Genomic DNA, 26,041 nt, shown 5'->3' with positions numbered 1-26,041 from the left:
TGTTCCAAACAAGTAAATAAATAAAAAGTATATAGATTATCTTCTAAATTTCACGTATTTGTATTTAATAAAAAAAATTTAACTGGTTCTCCTCTTCTCAAAAAAATTAAATGAATTATATTATTTATAAAAATATTTTTCAACAAAAAATATTACATATTTAAAATTAAATTCAAATATAAGTTTTTTACAAATAAAAACAATTATTTTATGTATAAAAATATATACATTATCACATATTTCTATCTAATATTAAATGTATAAATATAATTTCTTTCCTAGTTGTGCTTTGCTCTAAAAATACAAAATATTTTACTTATATAAGATAAAGTTTATTTTCTTAAAATAACCAAATAGTTCAATAATATTAAATATATAAGTTGTTTATATTTAAACCATTTTAGTAAAAATATAAAATATAAAAGTTTATGCAAACTAAATTAATTAAAAGTCCCCTGATGTACAGAAATTCACTCCAGCAGTCTCTATCAAATGATTGAAATAAAAACTTCAAAAAGTGTAAAATTCAAGGTCAGATTTCCTCTTTGTACGGTAAATGAAAATTCTGTCATCATTTACTCATTAAGTTCTTTCAAACCTGTATGAGTTTCTTTCTTCTACTGAACACAAAATAATATATTTTGAAGAATATGGGTAATCAAACAGTTGATGGACCCCATTGACTTCCATAGTATATATATTTTTTCAAACTATGAAGTCATTAGGGCCCATTAACTCTGGTTACCCATATTCTTAAAAATATCCTCTTTTGTGTTCAGCAGAAGAAATAAATTCACACAGGTTTGGAACAACTTGAGGGTGAGTAAATGATGACAGAATTTTCATTTTTGGGTGAACTTTCCCTTTAACTAACAACTTTTTAGTGCCAAGTAAAAATGTTAAATTGTATAACTAAGCTTTATTTAGAAACCACGAGGAAGAGAGTTTGCTTGTATTTGTATGATGTTTTTGAGTTAGGTGCTGCAGCTCTGGGTTCCATAGAAACTCCGATTTATCACTGAAAACAGCATCATTTCCCGTATGTGTCATTGTTGGTTCTGTAGAGAGAACATAGGTAGGCTGTGGTGAATCGATTGTGGGTGTGTGTGTAAACATGCTGAGGGCAATGAATGTGTGGCTCTTGGTATTATTAAACTGTCTACAGTGACGACATGTTAAGCCCCACAACACTACAGGAACTCTGATCCTTTTTAAATCCTTGCATTGACGCTATACACTATGACACAGAACCCCCTTTGAAACATAGATGAGACATGTTTTCCAGACACTGTTCTATGCTTCATAGTTCAAATGTAATTTACAGTTAAGTGGAGCAATGATTCAGAACTTATGTGAATGTGCTTTAAGGAAGCTGTATAGTTTTCTATTTAATTGTTATGCCATTATACTGATGCCTGGAGTAAAAAGTTTTGGGGTGTAAAAAAGTCCAAGCAAATCTGTAAAAAATTAATTTTGTTGTCCAGCTTGGAAAAGTCGAAATAATAATTCTTTAAAAGGGTCCTATTATGCCTTTTCACTTTTTCAGCTTTAGTTAGTGTGTGATGTTGACTCGTTTGGACTACAGTGCGATTTTTCTGGATCTTATGAAGTCACAATGTTACTCATTTAAATAATCCTCGCCTATGGAATATGCAAAAAAAGGGGATGAGGCCTGGTTGAGCTGCTGCTAATTTTTGCATTGCTAATGTGTGAACAGCTTGTAATGAAACTTAAAAAATAGACCTTCCCCGACTTCCTATAGGTTGTCTATGTACTGATTTTTAGGTGAAGGGTTTAGGACGGTTTTGCCGGGAAAATACAAAGGATTTGATGGTTTCACGTGGCCTCTGTTAAGACATGAAATGAATGCTTACAATATTTACATTCAGGTTAATGCCGAAAGAGCTGTTCTGTACTGTAAGCGTAATAATGTCAATGTCTCATGCAAAGAAAAGGGTTTAATGCACTGTAGTCTCACATAGCCAGATATATGGCCTAATATAGTCTCAACTTTAAAATCAAACTATCATAACAATGTAATTTTTATTAGCCTACGTCATCTGTCGACATGATGCCGGTAAATCGCAGAGCTGGTGCAAATCCACATCGCTATGATCAAATGCTTTCTTAACTGCCACTTTCTCACCTCTGTCATTTTTGTTTTGTGTGTTTCATATTGAGAGGAAAAGCACGCAGCATATGATGTTCACTGCAAAGGTATTTTCAACTTTTTATTTCTAAGTGAAGAATGGAAAAGAACTTTGCCATGAGTATATTGATGCCTTGAATCACGTTCAGTCTCTTGCACGTTTGCATGAGCGATAAGTTTCTGGCTGCAGTTCACTTAACAGCCACCGGTGTCGCTATAACAAGAGTTTCTGTAATTCTACATACAGCCACTTTAATTTTTACATTTTATATAGATTTATAATATTATAAAAGTCAGATATTAAATTCATATATATTTGAATTTAATTAATTTTATATTTTTGGTAATTAATGGTATTTAGCGTAGAATGTTTGTTTAAAATGCCATCCATGTATAGATTATTTGATCTATATTAGTCTGGGCACAAAACTGTATCACACTGGCATAAGCACGTCTGTTGCACTCATTATGTGTCAAGTCCACATTTAGGTCAGTGATCCACCATCTGCAAAGCCTCAGATATGATGAAAGCAGGTAAGTGTATTGATTGTCCTCCTGACCATTTGCTTCTTCATCCTGGCAGGATCAGCCACCTGTCGCTGTTTGTCGGCAGACGACACGGCAAAACCAGGAATTACTCAGCCTTTTAAAACCGTAAGCTGTTTTTATTCTCTGTGGCTCTGCCCTTGCTCATAAAAATGCTATTTTGAGAAGCAGCTTCCTGCTAAGATCGTTGCTTGAAAATGCTTCATGCATCCAGGGCTCCAAATTGATGTCATGTCATGGTGATGGTGGTCTGAGTTCCCTTTCCAAACCTGCACAACAACAAAAGAAACTACAAGCTTGATCTCAAGTCACCTTAATAGGGTGAGCTGGATCAATGCTTATGAAGATGAACAGCATCCTTTTTCTAAACACAAACTAACAAAAGCAGGCCCAGTATGAATAATGGATGCCAGTGTGTTTTAATTGAACACAAATTAGCAACTGAATGCAGAACAGCTGGTACAGACACAGACCTATTTAATCATACAAGACATTTTTCTGCGCATATTAAATAACCATTTTCTCAGTTCTCATGACCGTATTACTTCTGCAATGGGTTTGATTATCATTTTATCTTGTCTTATTGTTTATTTGGCGCTCGAGTTTTTAAATGATGCATGTAAGTATTGTCATGTACATTTAAAGTATCTATGTGATATGATGTTTTGTTGTTTGTTTGTGGTGTAACTAACAGGTTGGCAATAAAAGCTCTAATATGTATGGAATACAAGCAAACTATCTTTTGCAACATAAACATTCCAAACGGCTCTCACAATATTGCTCTAGGAAATTTGATTAATTTTCATCCACGTTTCTGTACAACTGTGTAAATTAATCCGATTATGAGAAACATTGTTATATTAATGGTATACTGTTATAGTTTTTGTTAATATTTGGATTTAGATTTTATTTTCTCTTTTCATTTCAAGTAAATAAAATTTGTACTAAAAGGTAAAGTTTTAGTAATTTTGTTGTACGTGTTTAATATGTCTAAATTAAGTATTAGTTTTTAGTTAATTAAGCACTTCCACTTTGAAAATGAGAAATGTTTCATTGGCAACTGAAATAAAATACGTTTTTAAAATTTTGTTTTATTTCAGTTAATGTTGTTTTAATGGTTTAGTTTTTATTTAAAAATAATAACAAGAAAGGTCTAGAAAAGAAAGGTCAAGTTTTGTGAAGTGCATTGTGGGATACAATATTCCTTACAGTTGGCTGTATACTGGTATGTGACAAAATAAGTATGTCTAAATACACAGTACTCATAAAAGTAGACAAAATTACCTGGATGACCTACTACTTCCAGTGAGATTCTGAAGTGTGCTGATGGACATTTTACTATCCCATGAGGCTATGGGAGAGGCTTTGTGAATGGCAGTGAAGTGATGCAACTGATGCTGGTAGGTCACATGATAATGACAACACGGTGAATGTAGTATGTACGGATTACATTAATACTTTTTTAGCGGTCACAAAGTAATTACTTATTCAAAATACCTACTCAAGAGAGTATATGATTTCGGAAGCATCCTGAATGCTTTAGCAAATGTAAAGTCTCTATGTGCATTGAATGTGGATACTGAGTAAGCCTACACTGCAAACACTGCATACTATTATGGCAGAATAGTAAAAGTAGAGTAGTATGCTATTCCATTATATGGAACAAATGAAATGATTAAATGGTTCTTCAACATGATTTTCAACAATATTCCTGTAAATAAATTGGTCAATAAAATTGGTAACAAATCATCCAAATATAAAGGAAGTTAAAAGGTCCTTATACTCCTGGGACAGACGTTCCACATGGGCTTTATTCATTAGTAATAGAATTTGTCCCCAAATGTAGATGCTTTTGATATAGCGAGATATTTTATGTAGCCTAACATTTAAATAGGCTTGTCTACATAGCCTACTTATTAAAAAAAGAACCATTTCAGCAGATGGTGCACCAATCATTCTTAATCACTTCTGGAATATTTCATAAGAACTCCTGTATTATTCATCTTTTAGCAAATCATGTATATCTTGGGCTTGGCAATAGTAAAATATTCGCAAAATATCTTCATGGAGATCGGAACATAAAATAGCCTATGGGACCTATTTCATAACAAATCTATTTCCTCACAATTATAGACAACAATTGATATAGTTATTCTTATTCTTCATATATTCTGCATCTCCTATGCCTTTTTGACACCAGTGGAGTTTTTTCTAATTCTAATAGAATAGCCTTCACCTGCCATTTCATTTAATAGCCAACAATTAAACTGAAAAGCAAAATATATTGGATGAATAAATATGCAACATTTAAAAAAAATATGAATAATATTATTATTATACAATTGTATGTATGCAACACTGGGGTGCGCGCATCTCGAGCTCATGCGCTTTTTAGTGTACTGGGCTGGGCTCGTGCACAGGCATCAGTGAGAAACCCGGAGAAACCCCGTAGCAGGAACTAGCTAAACAGCGTTTAGCATCCAAGATGGCGGGAGCAGACAGCGACGACTCTCTTTACCCTATTGCTGTGTTAATTGACGAATTAAGAAATGAAGATGTTCAGGTAAACAAAATAAGTAGATTTACACCAATTTCTACTTTTAGAAATACACTCGAACGCGTACGTCTGACTTGACACGAATAGCTAAGCAACCGGTAAGATGGCCTGTCCTAGTTTAGCCGACTGGCTAACTTAGTAACGAGAAGATAATTCAGGAATTAAGACACTACAATATTATATATCAAATTGACTGACAGCTAAAGCCACCCGTATGTCATTTAACACAACCAAATGTATTATTTCATCTGTGTAAAATGACCAAGTTTCGTTTGTAAATAAAGTGTGACGCAGAAAAGTTTGTGTGATTTGCTAACACGGCTAGCTGTTCTGTGATTTACCTGTTATGTCATTGACTAGCATAATAGAGAATCCCATCATTTTAGTACAAGACATTTTAAAGCACGGTAAAGGTTTTAGAGAATACGCCTGACACGACTGTTTAATTGGTTGGCATTTGAACACATTCACAGTTTGTCATTTTCAAAAGACTATAATTCAGTAATTAAGAGACTACTTGATGATATATCAAACTTATTAGTTAACTTTTTAGTATTCATTAAATGTGGAATATGTATTGCACATTTTGTGCGTGATGTTGAAATACATTAAAGTACTGGTTTTCAGTTAACGTCACCAATAGGATAGCTCATTTGCTCGTATTATAAAGATATAGGACCAAAATCAAGTAAGGAATTAAAAACTTTAGTGTTTTTGGTCTCAATGTCATTATTACAGCTGTTTCACCATCAAATATATTAGACTATCTTCTTAACAGGTTTCTGGTCTTTTTTTTTCTTTTCTTTTTTTTAACTTATAGTTACGATTGAACAGTATTAAGAAACTGTCCACCATCGCCTTAGCTTTGGGGGTCGAAAGGACACGCACTGAACTTCTACCTTTCCTCACAGGTAAGGTTTTTTGATGACTGCTGGTTTATTTCCTTGTCAAAAATTACTATAACATTATTATTTTAGGTGTTGTAACCTATTTCACTCATGAATGCTTTTGTACATAACTTCCAATTTGTCATTTTATGATTGATCAGATACCATCTACGATGAGGATGAAGTTCTGCTTGCCCTTGCTGAACAACTGGGGAACTTCACCCTGCTGGTTGGAGGCCCTGAATATGTGCACTGTCTCCTTGTAAGCTTTATGACTTAGGAAATTGATTAGATAAAATAATTTAACTGTGACAAACTGAATTTAAATTGGTTTGCTTGTGACTTTTCTTACTTGCGTCTTGGGTTTTTTCAGCCCCCTTTGGAGAGTCTGGCTACAGTTGAAGAGACCGTGGTGCGAGACAAGGCAGTGGAGTCCCTGCGGAAGATCTCCCATGAGCACTCTCCAGTGGACCTGGAAGTGCACTTTGAGCCTTTGGTAAAGCGTTTGGCCAGTGGTGACTGGTTCACGTCACGTACCTCTGCCTGTGGTCTCTTCAGTGTCTGCTACCCACGAGTTTCCAGCACAGTCAAAGCTGAGATCCGCCAGTAAGTTCAACATATTTGTGAGGAGTGTTTTACTGTAATCCTACTTTTCTTTTCAGTCTGTTTGTTTACGCGAGTGACAGTCATGTTGTGTGGGGGTTATGGTTATCAAAGACGCAATCTGAGAGAAGCACTGATTTGTCACAGACCTGCAACAGAACATCATATTCTTCTTTATTTCTTTTTCGCTGCAAATCAGTGCACCGATAACTTGTATCGCAAGCTTCTTCGGGGTGACCACTTTTAACAGGAATAAATCTAATCTCAAGCGGAATCTTACGTACCCCCCTGTGTGCACAAAAGCAACTAGATAGTCGTGATGTGTGAGAAGAACAGCAATTCAGCGACTTTGAAAATCGTGTAGTGTTACCGGCATTACTTTTTAAAAACACAATGAAATTAAAATGATTACATCATTTATCAATGATTTTTCCGTGCACACCATTTTTTTTACATTCATGTGCCTTTGTAACCTTTAATTTTTGCTGAATACATGTAGTAATTCTTATTACTTTTACGGTGAGAATCAGCATAAATTACAAAAGGCAGTGCAAGAGATACTGCTTCAATGTATTAAGTTCTGTTTTTGCATTAGTGATGAGAATTTGGGATGAAAATGTGCTTAATTGTCATGTAAATAATCTGACAATGAAAAAATGACCCTAAAACAGGAATAATTTACTAAAAAAAATAATTGTTTTTTCGATTGGATTAAAATATGAACCAGACTAGGTATGCACCGATCCAATATTCAGTATCAGTATTGGCTCCAATGCTGCAATTAACCAAATTGCAATTTCCCCACTAAATCATATTTTTCCACTAAATGTTAAGGTTTTATTAAATAACAGTGTACCCAAGATTTTTCCTAGAATTTGGTGCTTAATTGTCCATTCACCAAGTTTGTAAGGTTTTTTTTGTTATAGGTTATGATTATGTATTTTTATTAATTTGTTATAATGAAGTAGTGTGTATTTAGTGGACTGTGATCATCAAAATAGTGATCATCAGTTCCACACACACATACAGAGGTAAAGATATTCCACAATGGACAAGAAAAAACAGCACCTGTATCGGCCAAAACTCAGAATTTGGGTATCGTAATTGGATTAGTTATGAAAAATGGTATTGGTGCATCCCTAATCCAGGCATGTTTTTAACGGATTTCATGACAGTCACCCCAGAATAAATGCATATTAAATGCATTCAGTCTTGTCACATCACTTCTTTCTCTTGCTTTCTCTTGTATCGACAATATCAGCAGCTGTAAAACAGGGCTCCAAAACCAATAGCATCTTTTTGATCGTTTTTTTTACAGAACCTATAACGCATTTTGTCATCAGACAAATTTTTGTCCCTGGTCTGACTGGGCACAATTTATGGTTTATTGTGATGATTATTCACTCTGGGAATGAATAGCCATATAGACTAAGTGTAATTATAGTTATAGTAGTGTTAATTTAAAAAAAAACAAAGTGGAAAGGAAAATGACTACCTCATCGTCTTCATTTTCCATTTAATTGGACACATGTTACCACATGTACCGTCTCTCCTCAGGCACTTCCGCACCCTGTGTTCTGATGACACTCCCATGGTGCGCCGTGCAGCTGCCTCCAAGCTGGGTGAATTTGCCAAAGTGTTGGAGCTGGAGTATGTTAAGAGTGACATCATTTCCCTCTTCACTGCATTGGCATCTGATGAGCAGGTCTGGTTTCAGTAATACTAACTAAAATGTACACACACTAATTAAACCACAGCTAAAACCACAAACCACAGCTAAAGGTTTTGAGCACACGTTGCATGACAAGACCAATACAGTCTTGAAAGGTTTTCATTGTGTTTATGTAACTCAGTGCTGCAGCAGAATAGTATGGTAAATATCAAAGTGTTTACTTCTGACATCTGAATGCAAACATTTACATCACTGTAGGACTCTGTTCGTCTCCTGGCCGTGGAGGCTGGCGTCAGCATTGCCACTCTGTTGCCTCAAGAGGATCTGGAAGCTCTGGTGATGCCCACCCTGCGCCAGGCAGCAGAGGACAAGTCCTGGAGGGTTCGCTACATGGTTGCAGACAAATTCTCAGATGTAAGCATAATTATGTGTGTTAATCATGTAGTTAATTATGTGCAATTACATTTTATTGGAAAATCCAAGTGTTTACCGCAAAGTGCTGTTTGCACGCAGTGGGACCGCTCCCACCCCAAATGGTTCATAATTCTCCGCATGATCATAACTACACTACCGTTCAAATGTTTGGGGTCAGTAAGATGTTTTTGAAAGAAGTTTTTTATGCTCGCCAAGGCTGCATATTATTGTGAAATATTATTGCAATTTAATATAACTCTTTTCTATTTTAATATATTTTAATATGTCATTTATTCCTTTGATGGCAAAGCTGTATTTTCAGCATCATGACTCCAGTCTTCAGTGTCACATGATCCTTCAGAAATAATTCTAATATGCTGATTTATAGGAGTGGGAATCTTTTGGAATCTCACGATTCGATTCAAATTTCAATTCAATTAAATGGATAGATTTTAAACTTTGAATTTTATTATAATCATTATTTTAGCTCAAATTAAAATTTAACTGGAAAAATAAAGGAAATTAAATGACACTTTAAATACTTTACAATAAGGTTTCATTAGTTAACTACATTAATTAACATGAACTAATGAACTGCACGTCTACAGCATTTATTAATCTTTGTTAATGTTAATTTCAACATTTACTAATACATTAAAATCAAAAGTTTTGTGTGTTAACATTAGTTAATGCACTGTGAAGTAAAATGAACAAACAATGAACAGCTGGGTTTTTATTTACTCACGTTAACAAAGATGAACAAATACAGTAACAAATGTATTGCTCATGGTTAGTTTATGTTATGTTTAATACATTAATGTTAACAAATAAACCCTTATTGTAAAGTGTTACGTCATTGTTTTATTTTACCAATCAATTTATAATATCTAAATATTTTATATTTAACCATTTTATTCATAATAAATTCTTGTCTTTCATTTTGTAAAATGTGGGTCATACTAGTTATTTTGTTTATATTTGCTCCCCTGGAACTGTTTTGCCATGTCTGCTTATTATATTATGTTTTTAGAGGGCTTTTTTGTGTGATATCTGAATTAAAATGTGATCAGTTTATGTGAGCGTCAAGTTGAGAAGACATGTATCGACGCAAAGGAAGGGATTGTCAGCTAGTTTCAATAAGTGGCTGATAGCTTGGGAAAATAGAAAAACATAATACAAGCTGTTGCATTCTCAATATTTAGTGACTTAGCCTCAGATACAGGATGTGTTAATTCGCTTTTACAAGCATGTATTGTTCATTACCACAAATGCCTGTGTAAAAAGTACCTGTACACAGAGGCGGCAAGATCACAAGAAAAGCTTGACGTCTTCCGGTAACGGTTAAGACTATTTTCTATTTGTTAAGATATTGATATGTACTGTTGTTGGTGAGTAAGCTTCATTCATATGCTTCCCTGTAAACTGTCCGGGTGCTGGACTGCTCTTGCAGTTGACTGCCGCTGCCTTTGTTCCGACAACATCACGTTATTAATGGAATCTCAATTCATATGTGAATTGTCACCCTAATCCCTACTGATTTGGCGCTCTGGAAACATTTATCATCACAGATTAAAATGGTTCTGCGGCTCAATATTTTTGTGGAAACTGGTAATTTTTCCAGTTCAAAAGAACTGCATTTATTTGAAATGGCAATCTTTTGTAACTGCCACCCACGTGTGATGAATTTAATGCATCCTTGCTGAATAAAAGAAAATCTTGCTGACCCAAAACTTTTGATTAGTATACACTTTTAATTTGTCTGATTTTCCTTGCTGCTCTCTTACTCTATGGGAGCAGTTTCAAACAAATCTGCAATCTGTTGAAGCGACTGCGACTGATTTGTGTGTGCCTTACAAGTGCAATGTGAACAAACTGCGATCAGCAAATTCTTGATGCAGACTGAAACATCAAAAGCGACAAGCTTCAATCTTTTATTGTGAGCTTGACTTAAGTGAGTCCGATATAAATGGAGTAACCACTTTGAGCCAATAAAGGACTCGTCAGACTGATTCAAAACATTCAATCTTGTGAGGGTCATAAATTAACGTTGATTCAGCAGTGGCAGAGCTCTACCATTGAATAGTGATGTAGCAATCACTGTTATAAGATCTGTATTTGTGCACCTTTTTAACTTTGTTTTATATTGCTAATGTTATATAAGCTTCCTGGAAACCTCTTCCCTAGTATGCATCAGTGCTAAGGTTCAACAGCTGGTTCCACAGTTTCAGGATGACACCACATAATAGTTCACTGGTCACTATAATCCTGCTTTGATGCTTATTATTGTGTATTGTTGTGCAACTTGACCTAAATGCAGTTCCATATTATTTTGTCATGTCATTGGATGATTTTGGATTATCCTGAGCCACTTTAAATGTCAGATTTTTCTGGAAAAGTAATGTTGAATGTAGTCATACAAATTCCCAGAAATAGCCTCGGTGTAAAAAGCAATGAACAGGGATTCTGTACCTCATCTCACACACAGTGCTAGAATAGACTTGATTGTATCCTAGCGTGCCACGGAAGTGCCTTTGTCCTTCAGTCTGCAGGAAACACTGAGGTGCTACAGAAAAATGGAAATATGAAATGACATTCTTGTCTCTGTGAATTTACAGTTGCAGAAAGCTGTGGGTCCAGAAATCACAAAGAATGACCTAGTGCCAGCCTTCCAGAACCTTCTGAAAGACTGTGAGGCTGAGGTTCGTGCTGCTGCTGCAAACAAAGTCAAAGGTGAGAGAGAGGCATCAGAGCAGCCATGTAATGCGTGATCCTGAAGTTGAATACCTCTGCTATTAATTTGGGTAATAGATTTAAATGGGAAATAAGTTATAAGCATCTGTCTATGTCGCTATACAAATAACCTTGGCCTCATGTACATCTCTCATTAGTCATGAATCCTAATGAGGTTAATTGCATTATATGAATCACAGCAAATTTCAGATTTTTTTTTACTTGTATTCCAGAATCACATTTTTAATTTGCTGAAATATGCCTCTATTTCTTTCAGCTTTAATGTGTTTAGTTCTTCTCATAAAGAATGCAATATTTAACAATATTTGTAATATAATCAGCATTGCGTTATGAGTGTAGCTGGTATTGTAGCAAACTGTGGTTCAAAGACTGCAGATGTCTTAAGTCCCATCTAGTCTGCAGTTTGTTTGTAAATTTACTCTTAAGTGGGTCTTTCTCTGAAAATTGTGAAATTTTACTGGTATTGCCTACTGAAATTTGTTTATTGTGATGACCCTAATAGTTTATTTTTCTTATCCTTAGAATTCTGTGAAAATTTGCCAGAGGACAGCAGAGAGACTATCATCATGTCACACATTCTTCCCTGTGTTAAGGTAAAATGCTCAGTCAGCCAAGGCTTCAGTCGCCTTTGGCTAGTACATTTTTTATTTTATTCACCAGCCTTATTACATGGAATGCAAGAACAATGCGATTGTAAAAAACATAGAAAAAGTCTAGATAAATATAAAATATCAATTTTGTACAATATAAAGACAAATAAACAGTCTGTAATAAAATAAGAACAAATAATCAAGCTAAAAGCAATAGCACAAATAAACAATAGAACACACATACAAGTGAAATAAACAGTGCTTTTCAGGTTCTTTAGGTAGATCTAACACTAATTATATACAGATTAGGTACAGAAATTTTAATCAAAACTTATCAAATGTAAAAAAAACTGCATGTTCTTCACTGTATAAATTAAATATAGATGAATCAGTAATTCAGTCAAGAGCAGTGATGGATTTTTTGCAGTGTGCCTTTAGTTGCTTGATTAACTTTAATAACACAGACACTTTAAGACATAATGCACAGATCCAATATACTGATACTGTACATGTTGTCTTTTCTCAACCGTTTACCGACGTTTACTAGGATACTCGCCAAGACAGGGATTTTTGCATCATTTTGTTTAAATTTGTCTGTTCCAGCGCAAGACGATGTGAAAAAGACTAGGAAACGAAACGCGGCTTTCTGGGTGCGCGCTTCGAATGTACCATGTACCGATTTGAGTTCTCCTTTGCATCAACTTGCGCTTTGTTTAGATTGGCAAGGCTTAAGAACACGTGCAAATTATAATCTTCCATGACGAGGCAGCACTGGCCCAATCAGTGATGGTTCCGTCAACTCTTGGCCATCAGGGGTTCCTTATTGTTGAGGCCTGCATTTAGATCTAGCGCATCTATTCACTTTACGCAGTATGTGTAAGCCTCTGTTTCTCTCATGTTGCGTGTACATATGTGAGAGAAAGCGACAGAGGGCGCTCTCAGCCAGCCAAGTGACAGTGCGTAAAGCTCAGAAGGCAATGAAATTATATCTGCACTAAATTCTTTTTTGCCTCAAACTCAATCCCAGGTGAGTGAAATCGTACAATTTAAGACATGTTTTAGTTGCTTAGCGGGAAATTGTCGCATATGCTGGTCAGCACTTGTCAACAACATCTCTGCAATCTATCACTTTTCAGGCTGAAAGCTTGTTCCTCGTTGTTCCAGTGCTCATCACATTTAATTGGTGTGTAGTTCCAATTCTGGATCAGTTACTGGCAGATAACTCTTGAGTCAGCATCTGTTCTTTAAGCGTCTAAGACTTAAACAAGATCAGATTAACAGTGTGTCATTGTGTCTTCAGTCTGACCTACTGGCTGTAGCAACACTAGATCACTTTTCTTTGTGTTATATTCTCCTGTATTGTAATAATAATAATAATTCATTACATTTATATAGCGCTTTTCTCAGCACTCAAAGCGCTTTACATAGAAGGGGGAATCTCCTAAAAAGCATCTTGTTCTGTTGAAAATTTCTTTTCGTGCAGATTCAAACCACTGTTGGACAGGTGTTTTGGGAGCTAATATGAGTATTTTTGAGAGTGCCATTTGTTTTGTATATTCCCACAGCATAGATCCAAACAATGTCAAGATTCATGACAGCACAGCACATTTTATTCCAAACCTTTTAGTGTAGCTGAGGTACATTAGAATATTTCTAATGGTGGGAGCTGTGACATCCTTCATTGCAATAGAAACATTCAACATGTTTGTAATTATTATGTGCAGTATTTAGTTTTATAGTAATTTTTTATATATTTTTATTGCATTGCATTAAACAAGATCTTCCATTTTTATTTAATACATTTTATTGAACCCATTTTGAATGTTAGTGTGTGCATATAGAGATAGATATAGATAGATATATAGATTATAGATGTGTGTGTGTAACACATGTATGTAATAGTAGTTTTTGCTGGATATTTAGTGATGTTACGCTTGATTTAAAGTGAGATTTCAGTTTATGTAGCCCTCAAGTATCACAAGTGATTGAGAGTTGTATCAAAACATTTTTCAATTGATGGCATTGTGTTGTTGCACCTCTGTCAACAGGAACTTGTCTCAGACACTAATCAGCATGTGAAGTCTGCACTGGCGTCAGTCATTATGGGCCTCTCCACCATCTTAGGCAAAGACAACACCATTGAGCACCTGCTTCCCCTTTTCCTGGCCCAGCTCAAAGATGAGGTAAGCCTGCTGTGTTTGTGTGTGTGTGTGTGTGTGTGTGTGTGTGTGTGTGTGTGAGAGAGAGAGAGAGAGAGAGAGAGAGTGTGTGTGTGAGAGAGAGAGAGAGAGAGAGAGACAGAGAGCGCCAGCACAGGTCTGGCTAAGGTAATTTGCGTCATGTTCCAGTCACAGATGATACTTCTGTGCAACTGCTCACTTTGATCCTGTCGAGGTGAGGCATTGCTAATGCTAGCCTTTTAGTGGAAAGCAGAAAGCATTGAAGTGAGAGATGAATGGATGAGTGCGGCACACTATCTCACGTCTCGTCTCTTTATTTTACTGGGGCTTTTTGTTGCTTGCTGCTGTCTGTATTGCGATCGCTCTTCTTAAAGTTGCATGGGAGTAGTCTTTGAACATCTGTCAGTTACACAGACTGCATGAAATAAATAGAACAAAGCCACCTCCTGCACTGCAGCTTGCATTGATCCATGTTTTAAAACAGGAAACAGTTTCCTACTTGGTGTTAGTTCTTGCAGTGTTGTTCAGGAGTAGTGCTGTGTAAAAAAACAAAAACAAATCCTGTCACATAGTTGTCAACCTGTATGTTGTGATAAATTGACGCTTGTGAAATGATACACTGACATTTAAAGGGATAGTTCACTTTGAAATAAAATTTTGGTATGTTTTAGCTTACCTCAAGGGCATCAAATGTAGGTGTCTTTGTTTCCGCAGTAGTTTCAATTTTGATATTTTTAAGTCAAACCGTTCTTGTCTGTCAGTCATATAATGCAGGTCTATGGTTACCACCTCGAAGAGCATGCACAGAGTCCAAATTAAACAATTCCCCATCGTAAGTACACATTGAGGGCCTAAGACACGAAACGAGCGGTTTGTGTGAGAAAACGAACAGTATTTATATCGTTTTTACCTCTACACAACCACGTCCAAGTGATCTGAGGGCGCGCGCGCTTCCTGGTGTGTGACGTGTGCGCGCGTTCTGGCTTAGTCTGCGCAAGCGCCGGAAAGTGTACAAGAGGTAAAAACGATATAAATACTGTTTGTTTTTTCACACAAACAGCTCGTTTCGTGTCTTAGGCCATCAATGTGTACTTACGATGGGGAATTGTTTAATTTGGACTTCTCTGTGCATGCTCTTTGAGGTGGTGACCCATAGACCTGCATTATATGACTGACAGACAAGAACGGTTTGACCTAAAAATATCAAAATTGAAACTACTGCGGAAACAAAGACACCTACATCTTGGATGCCCCTGAGGTAAGCTAAAACATACCAAAATTTAATTTCAAAGTGAACTATCCCTTTAATGGTTAACCCTCTGGGGACCAAGCTGTTTTTGGGGCCCTTGAGATGTTCTGACATGCTCTGACATTTGTGCTTTTTTCAGATATTTATAAACATGTTAATGGCAAAGGTGTAAATTCACTCTATATAGCACAAACAGGCCTACCATAATATGCGAGCAACATGTATGTAGATGTTTGTATTTTTAAGAGAATAATGTTTATGCGTGGTTATTTAAAAAAATAAAAATGAAAGTTGCTGAAATAAGACCACAAAACTCATACAAAATATGTGCCCACAAGACTTTTGACTAATGGATGTTGTCCCTTTCAGTTCTAGCTTCAAAATTATGTGAAAATAGTCTTGCTTTATCGTTCACAAAAAAAAAAACATTGATTTAAATGGTGTAAAACAGGTTTTGCTTGGAAAGCCAATATGCGAGGGGGAGGAGTAGTTTACACCTTAGTCCCACCCACTCTGCATAATGACTCTGCATAATTAGCCATTCATTCAGGTGTGACACTGACTGAGCCACAATGCAAAGACAAAATATATATTTTGAAGAAGACTTATATTGACCATTTAAGATTTTGCTTACATCTATCTTGTAAATATGTTTTGCTATTTTATTAAAAAGGTTACAATTACAACAATAATTACAATTTCAGCAATATTTCTGCAAAAAAAGTACTCTTTCTTTGTAAAAAAAAAAAAAAAAAGATTATAGGCCTACATTTTATCATATGTATTCATTAGTTTGAATATAGCCAACATTGGAACATCTTAGTCTATGACTTTATTTTTGACAAAATAGTATTTTATATATATTCAGAAAAGCTTATTTGATGTGACAGTATATTCTACAGTAAAAACTGTACCCAAATCTAGTCAACAAAATGTTGTCTTTCATACTTCGCCTGACTGTAACGCAGTAACTGTAACTGTAAAAGCAGTTTATTCTTTCACACACAGACGCGCGATTCATATTTAGGCTAAACACTCTTTACAAATAGACGCGCGATTCATATTATAGAAACGCGATTCATCTTTTTGTTTACATAAGCCTACAACGTTATTCCATAACGTTATTCCACATTAACACTTGAGAAAGGATAACTTAGCCTACCTCACTCCTCAGCGGGATCTGCTCCTCATATCAGCACGGAAAATTTTCTCCATAAGGTAGGCTATATTATGCCTCTTTGTTTACAGCTGATGTGGGGGCGTTTCACAGACTGAAATGGTTCTCAGAATTTGCGTTTGAATAGCACGCGCTCTCCGGGGAGTGGTCACATTACTTTTGAATGGCTCCTAATGAGCTCGACTGGAGTCGCTCTCTTTTTATACAGATTACAGAAGCTGATAATATTTGTTTTTTATATAAATTACTTCATTTAAAAGCTGCGATCTCAAGCTTTATGCCCGTGGGTCTGTTTGCCTGTTTGACTGAATTTTCGCGGAGTTATAGATAATTTTCGAACGCGTTTCAAATGGGAGTTTACTGACAGAGAGAAGGCAGAAATAGCATCATGTTAGTTTTTCTTTATTTGTCAAAAAGCAAAACACTTTATTTGTATTGTGAGTATACAGAAAAAAAATAGAAACTGAACAGGATCGATTGATGTATTACACGAAAATGAAAGATCAAAATTAACAGAGCATTTTGTGTTTATTTTTCATTGCTAAAAAAAAAAACGAGCAAAACGCGTGGGCGCGTTTTTGGTCCCCAGAGGGTTAACATCCTTGCTGAGTGGATGCAGAGATTAACATATATTGCAACATGCTGTTGTAATTGCACAGCAAATTGCTTGATTCAAACAGTTTAATGAATCAGTCCAACCATTTAGTGAATCATTTTGAATTGATTACACACAAGTAAAACACAAAATCTGCACTTTCATGTGTGGTATTTAAAAAAAGCATATTTGGAAAATGGTATCAGTTAGGGCTGCATGATTAATCGAATAACCGCACGCGATTTGGCAAAGGCTGCGATTTATTTTATGCTCAGCTTGTCAGTGAAATTACGGCTCTGATCAGTAGTAAATGCTGCTCCATCTGAAAGTCAGTTGGCGCTCTCACGCAGACACGCCATATATACCCCACAGAAGTAGACAACATAAGTCATTCCAGGAAATCGCTGCGGCTGAATAAACAGAAGATTGAAACGTTGTCGATTTAAAATGTTGTCTTTTGTTGGAGCAGAGATTCATAAATGCTTCTCATGTTTGGAAAGATGTTTGGCCTGTGTTGCTTTTTCAAATTCATGTAATAAGTGACTCAAACTCAGTGCTTTCAGATGGACCAGCATTTACTACTGATATCAGAGCCATCCGTCACTGACAAGCTGCGCATAATAAAATAATCGCAATAAACCAAATCGGTATAAGCACGATTTCATGTTAATTGCGATTAATCGTGCAGCCCTAGTATCAGTGTTTGTATCTTTAGTATTATTTATATACTATTATCAGGGACTATTATTATCGCCATTCTGGATCCAAAATACGCCCAAGCCTACTTGCTCGAAACGTGTGTGAGTACCATGACATTTTTCAAATTTTTGGAGCCATGGTGTGCCGACTTTTTTTCCTTTTTCCATCGGAGAGAAGAGAAAGCAAGAACGAGAAGCTGGTAACGGTGTGTCAATACTGCAGAAAAGGAGTATTGGAACAGTTTCAGATATTTCAGTATCGATACATATCGAATTATCGGTATTTTTGACAACACTTCTGCGCAGATTTAGCACACACATAACTCATGAGTCAATATGAATATTAAATATATCCGAGTTGCGCAGCACCTGTGCATTTCTGGCTGGCTTCAACACAACCGCCACTAAGCAGTGAATAAAGGTGCGCTGGTTTGTTTGCTTTGAAGGGAATCGTGCAGACCCTGAAGAGTTTGCACCCCTGTATTATAGTATTTACTCTTTTTGAATTAGCTTATATTTATATATATTTTCAGTTTTCATTTGAAGTAATTTTATGTGCTTTTATCTTTTGTGCTTTTGTGTGCGTTTAGCTTTAACATATTTTGTATTTTAGTTTTGGTAATTAACACAAATGTATTGGTTATTTTTTAGCATGTTTTCTGGAATGTTACAAATTTTGTCATGTCCTTTCTGTAGTGTCCAGAGGTTCGCCTCAACATCATCTCAAACTTGGACTGTGTGAACGAGGTGATTGGAATCCGTCAACTCTCTCAGTCTCTGCTTCCGGCTATTGTTGAGCTGGCTGAAGATGCAAAATGGCGAGTGCGGCTGGCAATTATCGAATACATGCCCCTTCTGGCTGGACAGTTGGTGAGTCCTGACCGTCAATGTCCGTGAATACTTTATCCTGAAATTGAAATCAGACTAGCCCGTTGGTCAGTTCTTATTTGTAGTCTCTCTTAAAGCATTTTAATGAATCATCCTATTAACTTATTGACGGAAAGTTGCTTTGGGTCCTGTAAGCTGATGAGGCATCTTTTTTTATCTTTTTTTTCTTCTTTCTCGTGGTTCCAGGGTGTAGAGTTCTTTGATGAGAAACTCAATTCTCTGTGCATGGCTTGGCTTGTCGATCATGGTAGGTTACTTAACTTTTTTTCTTTTTTTTTCTCATAATTTCCTTTTCATTTAAAGTGTTAAAATGTGTTCAACTCTGGCACAAATGTCCCACACAATGTTAAATGTGAGACTTAGAAAATCGAGCTATTTTTGCAATTCCGTTTGCTTGTAATAGAACAATTTAAACTGCAGTTATAATGTGTTGGAGTCTGTCAGTAGACTAACACTTTAGTCTCTGTAATCTTTAGTGTATGCCATCAGAGAGGCAGCCACCTGTAACCTGATGAAGCTGGTGGAGAAGTTTGGAGCCGAGTGGGCACAGAACACCATCGTGCCCAAAGTGCTGGGAATGGCTAATGACCCCAACTACCTGCACAGGATGACTACCCTCTTCTGCATTAATGTGAGTCAGACCTGATCTTTAACAAACAGCTGCTAAGTCACAGAGGAATGTATGGGGTTGGTGCTGATGTACTAGCTGGAAAAGTGCAGTTTGCCGTATGTTTTGACATTGAAATATATTACAATCTGTCTTAGTTTAATTATTCTCTTTGTAGAATGGTGCTACATCCATGAAATATTTGTCTGTTATCTAAACTTTGGCATCAGTCAGGGTTGTTGCACTCAGATTTTAAATAGACTATTATTGTGGACAGTATAATTTACAGTAACAATATTATCGTGTAATATGTAGTTTTGAAAAAAACAAAAGGCTCAAATTCATCTTTAAAGGGGAACTATGCAGTTTTGTGGACTCACAAAAGTGGACTCTGAGTGGACATGGCTCTGTGCGTTCGCCGTTTTCTTTGAAAACAAATGCACATGACCAAAGTTAGTAGATGGGAGGGGGGAGAGTCACCAACGAGTTTTGACGACGGTGTTGTCAAATATCTATTCCGAAGCTGTAGGCGGAGCTCTATAGAGAAACCCGCAAGCAAAAAGTGAGAAAACAGCGAAGAAATTGCCAAAACTGCATAGCGCCGCTTTAACTTCGTAATTTTTCTCCTTTTTTGGCCAATTAATCATATTCAACAGACAAATGTAGGGAGGTGGAGAGGGAGTTTTGAATCCCCAAAAGTACACACTGCATTGTCTTTTCTTTTTCTTCCTTTTTATGATTTGCAATACTGCCACCTATTAGATGATTCATTACTCGCACTGATTTACAGGGATGCAAACAGCGCGCTTTTCGGGCGCCTCCCGCTTTTTTCACGTCAGTTTGGGTGACTTGGGTCTGAGAGCGTCAAAGTCATCTGAAGCCATTCCATAGCATAATGTGAGGGACAGAAGTCTATTTACATCATTAAATTAAAGTTTACGGAAACTTGTTTTCCCTCCTCTGCGGCTTTCAATCATTCTCCATTCAGTATTCAAACAGCGCGTGCGCCTCGTCCGGTTACAGCAGGATGCACAGTAAAACTCTCTCCAATATGATATATTCACATTATATTGTGAACTTTTAAATGCGCACTTGTGCAGCGCTGCACACTATGACTCCATGTTGCTTTGAGCACATCATTCTGCACCCGTGATGCGCATACGCACTTTGTGCGCTCTGTTTAGCCTGCACAATACATTTAAAATAAGACAAATTTAATTGTATATTATTTCAGTGTAGTGTAGGCTATATAAATATATACACTTCTGAATTCTTGACATTCATATATAAATATAAAGTTGTGAAATGTATGATTGCCTGATTGAATTTTATAAGAGTACTTATAGTAATTTGTTTTCATCAACATGTTTAGATTTTATAAAATTACTCTGCAGATTTTCTCAAGAATTACTTTTTGCTGCTGATTTATACACTCACTAAGTTTAATAAAAATACATAATACATTTATGTAATATTTAAAGGTGTTAACTGTAATCTTACACTGCAAAATGATAACTTACAAAGGATTAAATTCATCACAATTATGTAAGTATCTGGATATTTGCCGCGGGGCGAGGGCTTCGATAACCTCTCTCTTTTTTGACCATACATGTGTTTGCATCCCTGGATTTAGTTACAATATTAAATAAAACATAGTGAACCATCTTATCTACATTGGCAACAGCCTTCAAAGGCAGCATACTAGCTGAATTTAAACTTTGTAGTTGCAGTTTCTCAAATGGTGATCTTCAAACAAAACGCATGGGAAACTTGATCTGTTCGTGTAGAGTTTGATGTTAGCATGTTGCTAAACTAATTGTGTGATTCTGTAAGCATAAAACAGATATTGGGGCACAGATACAAGTTGTTAATTAGGTTTTTTTTGTGGAAATTGACTAAAATACATCTATAATGGATCTTTTTGATCAAGCCTTCACTTCAGGAGTTTGGGAACAGAGCTCATGATCCCTGATGTGTGAAACTGTCTGTTTTAGGCTCTGTCTGAGGTGTGTGGACAGGATATTACCACCAAACACATGCTCCCTGTAGTTTTAAAGATGTCAAACGACCAGGTAGCCAATGTTCGCTTCAATGTGGCCAAGTCACTTCAGAAGATTGGACCTGTGCTGGACAGCAGGTATGGGATCATCCACATTTGGCCAGAAAACAAATTTCTCTTCACATTTCTCTTAATGTGACTGACTCACTTTAGCATCATGTTCCCCTGATGTTTTGATTACAGCTGTCTGCAGACTGATGTGAAACCGGTGCTGGAGAAACTGGCATCAGATCAAGATATGGATGTCAAATATTTTGCTCAAGAGGCCATCAGTGGTGAGTTCCACAACTGCTGCTCTTGAGTGTTGTGCAATCAAAAATGCAAACCTAAAAGCTACTATCATTCTTAAATTCAACCTGAATCAGTGCAAAATGACAGCATTATGTAACACTTGAGTTAAAATCAAAATATCAAAACTATTTAATTTAATAGTAAGATTATAAAATGGATAGTTCTAAAGGTGCCGATATAATGATGGTGAAGTTCTTTTTCGTTCTTCGCTTGGGAGTAAAAGGAAGTTCAAAATACCTGACCAGCTGTTTACTGTTAGCGAACATCCCGATGCTGCTGGGAGTGACGTTTAGATAAATATGTTAATGTGCAGCACGCTTTCCTCTCAATAACTAAATAAACACACAGCAAAAATGTCAGCAGTGAGAAAACAGTAGTTAAGAAAGCACCAGATTATAGTGGTGGATATGTTTTCACAAGCTTTGCAATTCGGCACTCCAGTCAAATCACGTTTATGTATGTAGCACTTCATACAATAGATTGCTTTAAAGCAAGCAGCTTTACGGTATTAAACATAAAAGAACAGTGTCGCTTTCAATTAGAATTATATAAAGCAGCCCTCCAGTGTATCTGAAAGCGTTTGGACACGCAAACCATGACGTCATGACTTAAGCAAACTTTTCTGGAAATTGAGCTTTGGTCTGGCTTTTTTAAACTCCAAACAAACTTCCTTTTGACCTTGTTTTGTTTAAAATTACATCAAACCAGTTCGCTCTTCGATTTATATCAGATCCTTGATTTTTCTTTTTATTCTCTTCCTACAGTTCTTTCTCTGGCCTAAAGTACCTTCTTGCTGAACGTAAGACCCATCTCAAGCTGACCTCCATTGTATTTATTGACATCCAAGACCATCCACTGGACTGTTTATGGAGAAACAATGTGTACTGTTCCCTATCAGTGAGAAGTGTTTTAGAGAAACTTGGCTTCTCTAAGTGTTTTTGTTTTTTTTCTCCAGCTATTCACCACATACCATCTTGCTCTTCGTTCCTACCCTGCAATAGGCCCGGTGAGCCCCTCTTGCTAACCCTTCACTTGCTAACCCTCAGCCTGGGGTCACACACTTAGATGGCGTTTTACTATTCACCTAACAATCTTATGAAGCATCATAGGTTAAGAGAAAAAAATAGATGTATTGATGCATCAGTTGTCTATATTTAACTTGCGTCATCTGTTCTGATGGGCTGAACCATGTTTGCTCTTAGTGCTGATTTTAAGCTCGAGTTGACCTGCGCATGCGCACAGCATGACAAAGGGCCGAATCACTACTGCAACTTTCAACTATCATTTGAATACTGTGTTCCTGTGCCCCGTCGTACACAGATTGTTGTTAAACCAAGACCCCATAAAGCACTAGCCGATGTCTATTCTTTCAGTGGTGTGCTCTCGTACTGCTCTCAAAGTGCTTATCGTCTAAAAGGGACCACAACAAATTTCCATCAACTGTTTTAAAAGAGAATGGGCATTCCTAAACAGCCCTTTTTATCTTCAGAAGGCAAGCTTCTCCATTCTGTGCCATTGACCATATTGCACATTTTCTTTTTTTGTTTTGTTTTTAAAAAGATGTTTAACTTTTGTCCTTTATATGAATGCATCTGCATGCCTCTTGCACACAGGTTCCGTAGGCCGTCTGTATATTAAGAAGCTCATTAATCACAGGGCATCTTAAACTCTCCCTCAACGCAATGCTTTTTGCCTGTGATGTTGACTGTCCGATTCTTCAGCTTCAGAGTGCAGTCAGTATAGTAGCATATTCTATGTAATGAGTGTCTTTAGAATGTGCTTCAGGTTTTATATGAATATGGTCTCATTGCCCTTGATGGAAGGGAACTCAATAAAGAACGTTATATAACCCCATTTCACTGTGTGTGGACCTTCTGTTATCTGTCAAGCCATATACAGTAAAATGCAATATAGCGTGAGGATGCCTAAGCTGGAAGTGGATTGCAGCAGAGCTGTTTATTGAAGGAGGCATATCATGAGAAATCAAATTTTCCTTTATCTAGTTTTTGTACTAGGTTTTCATAGTACACTGAACTTTCAGAACTCAACTTATGTCAAAAAAAAAAAAAAAACTTCCAGAGAATGCAAAAAAAGTTTGAATTTTCTTTAGAAACTTGCTTGTCTCCAGTCACAGTGAGGTCATGGCAGGAGAGATAAAATAATCTATAAATATGAATAGAACAGAGAACATTGTGACTAGTTTATTATTATTTTGTGATTTTATGTACTCTATGTACACTATACTATTCAAGAGTGTGGGGTTTATTTATATCATTTATTTTTTTACTTTAGTTCAGAAAGGATGCATTACATTGATCAAAAGTGACAGTAAACATTTATAAACCTTACAAAAAAAAAAATAATATATATTTCAATAAAATGCTGTTATTTTGAACTTTCAATTCATAAAATAATTCTGAAAATGCGTAACAGTTGCCACAAAATATTCAGTAGCACATTGACAATAATACAATCTTTTTTTTTTTTTTATCAGCATATTAAAATGATTTTTGAAGGACCATGTGACACTTAAGACGGGAGTAATGGCTGTTGAAAATTCAGCTTTGCCATCACAGGAAAAAATTACATTTTATAATATATTTTAAATAGAAGTTATTTCAAGTTGTAATTAACAATATTGCTGTTTTACGGATTTTTTTAGCAAATAAATGAAAAATGATCACCAAAAATCAAGTGATCAAGTTTTTGAACGGCATAAATATGCAAGGAAAAGGGTTATTGGGCTATTAAAATAATACTGAGTTAATATTTATTATTATATTGTTAAATGTAATTTTCCCATCACCTCTTTTCGTTTTGTTCTCAAAATTGATACATTTCTTCTTTGCAGACAATGAATAGAACATCTCTTAGTGTTGTGTTGGGTCTTCTACAACACAAGAAGAACTAAATGAGAAGTCAGTCAGCCCCAGCAGCTCTGCATATCCTTCTGAAGGATCCTGTTCTTAAGAAAGAGTGCTTGGTTTATTTTTAACCTGTCAAACTCACATAATTGGTATACTCAGTTTGGTTAATAAACCAAAGTGCGTCAGTCAGATTTTTTTTTTATTCGTTTAGAAATCCAAATCAAGATCTCATCACTAAAGTCCTGGCAGTTTTTAAAACTCATTCATATTTTCACCGGCACATAGTTGGCATGCAAGGTCTAACCGGCTCTGAGAGTGGTCACGGCTTTGAGCGTTTGTTCTGACAAGGCTGTTATCTGTCTGAATTGTGAATGCTGTTGTCGTGCCTGCTGATAAACAGTTTACAGCTGGAACATCACGACTCACATTTGAGTGTTAGTGCCATTCTGCACAGATTAATCATCAGGGGAAATTATCCAGCTTTATGGAACACTCCTATTCATTCAACAGCTATCTATAAAGTTACATTTATACGATGGCTGTTCTCAGGTTGACATGATATTTGCAACATTTCTCCAATTTGTATTAGGATCTAGAGATCAGTGACAAATTGCCTGCATCAAATGGCTAATTTAAGAAAAACTGAAGTTTCACTGAAACCTACAAGAATTACTGTGGTGACAAAACACATTAGTTATTCACACATTGTATTCTGAATGAATTTACAGACAGCGACTGACACTGTTAGAACGGTGTTTGGATTCCTGAATAAATTTGCATGTTGAACTAATTGTTTGAGAAAATGACTCAATTACCCATTCTTGCTTCTTTCCTGAATGAATCAGTCCTTGTGAGCGAATCGAATAATTGAACGACTCACTCGTTAAGCGGCTGTTTACATGACACCGTTTTCAACTAAAAACGTAAAACTTTGTATGCGTTTTGGCCGTTTGTTTACACGACAACGGTGTTGGATGCCTGAAAACGCAAAGTTTTTGAAAATGGTCTCCGTGTAAACAACAAAAACACTGATCTCTGAAGACGATGACGCATTTGATGACATACACATTATGTTCAGTCTATAGTATTTCATCTCCATCTAAGGCCTGGCAGAAGAATACAGCGTTTTAGTTATTTTCGTGGATCCGTGTGAATGGGGATCGTTTTGACATTGGTGTCGTCTGTACCAGGAAAACTCATCTACCAACAACAACACTATCGTTGTCGTGTAAACGTACCCTGAGACTGACTTGCTGCCACC

At 36.2% G+C, this 26,041-nt stretch overlaps 1 protein-coding gene across 1 annotated transcript; it reads left to right on the top strand.

Moving 5' to 3' along the window:
- The first annotated feature begins 5,105 nt into the window (after positions 1 to 5,105).
- Positions 5,106 to 23,767, top strand: ppp2r1ba (protein phosphatase 2, regulatory subunit A, beta a). Its single transcript, XM_082170099.1, has 15 exons — positions 5,106 to 5,258; positions 6,073 to 6,163; positions 6,301 to 6,401; positions 6,513 to 6,745; positions 8,300 to 8,447; positions 8,673 to 8,828; positions 11,444 to 11,558; positions 12,102 to 12,172; positions 14,218 to 14,352; positions 18,765 to 18,938; positions 19,143 to 19,203; positions 19,433 to 19,587; positions 21,558 to 21,700; positions 21,806 to 21,897; positions 22,678 to 23,767. Exons 1-15 carry the CDS (start codon positions 5,181 to 5,183, stop codon positions 22,692 to 22,694), a joined length of 1,770 nt encoding a protein of 589 aa, XP_082026225.1. The 5' UTR covers positions 5,106 to 5,180; the 3' UTR covers positions 22,695 to 23,767.
- The last annotated feature ends 2,274 nt before the right edge of the window (positions 23,768 to 26,041 follow it).

This window comes from Leuciscus leuciscus, assembly GCF_965113295.1.
Source record: "Leuciscus leuciscus genome assembly, chromosome: 5".
Classification (NCBI taxonomy): Eukaryota; Metazoa; Chordata; class Actinopteri; order Cypriniformes; family Leuciscidae; genus Leuciscus; species Leuciscus leuciscus.
Note: the sequence above shows the minus strand (reverse complement) of the source record. Positions and strands in the feature narration are given on the sequence as shown.

Bases quoted from the DNA above. Each gene is read 5' to 3' on its own strand.
- ppp2r1ba (XM_082170099.1), top strand. From the start codon at position 5,181: ATGGCGGGAGCAGACAGCGACGACTCTCTTTACCCTATTGCTGTGTTA. The intron at 18,939-19,142 runs GTGAGTCCTGAC...TCGTGGTTCCAG, and splicing joins CCCTTCTGGCTGGACAGTTG to GGTGTAGAGTTCTTTGATGA. The intron at 21,701-21,805 runs GTATGGGATCAT...TTTTGATTACAG, and splicing joins GGACCTGTGCTGGACAGCAG to CTGTCTGCAGACTGATGTGA.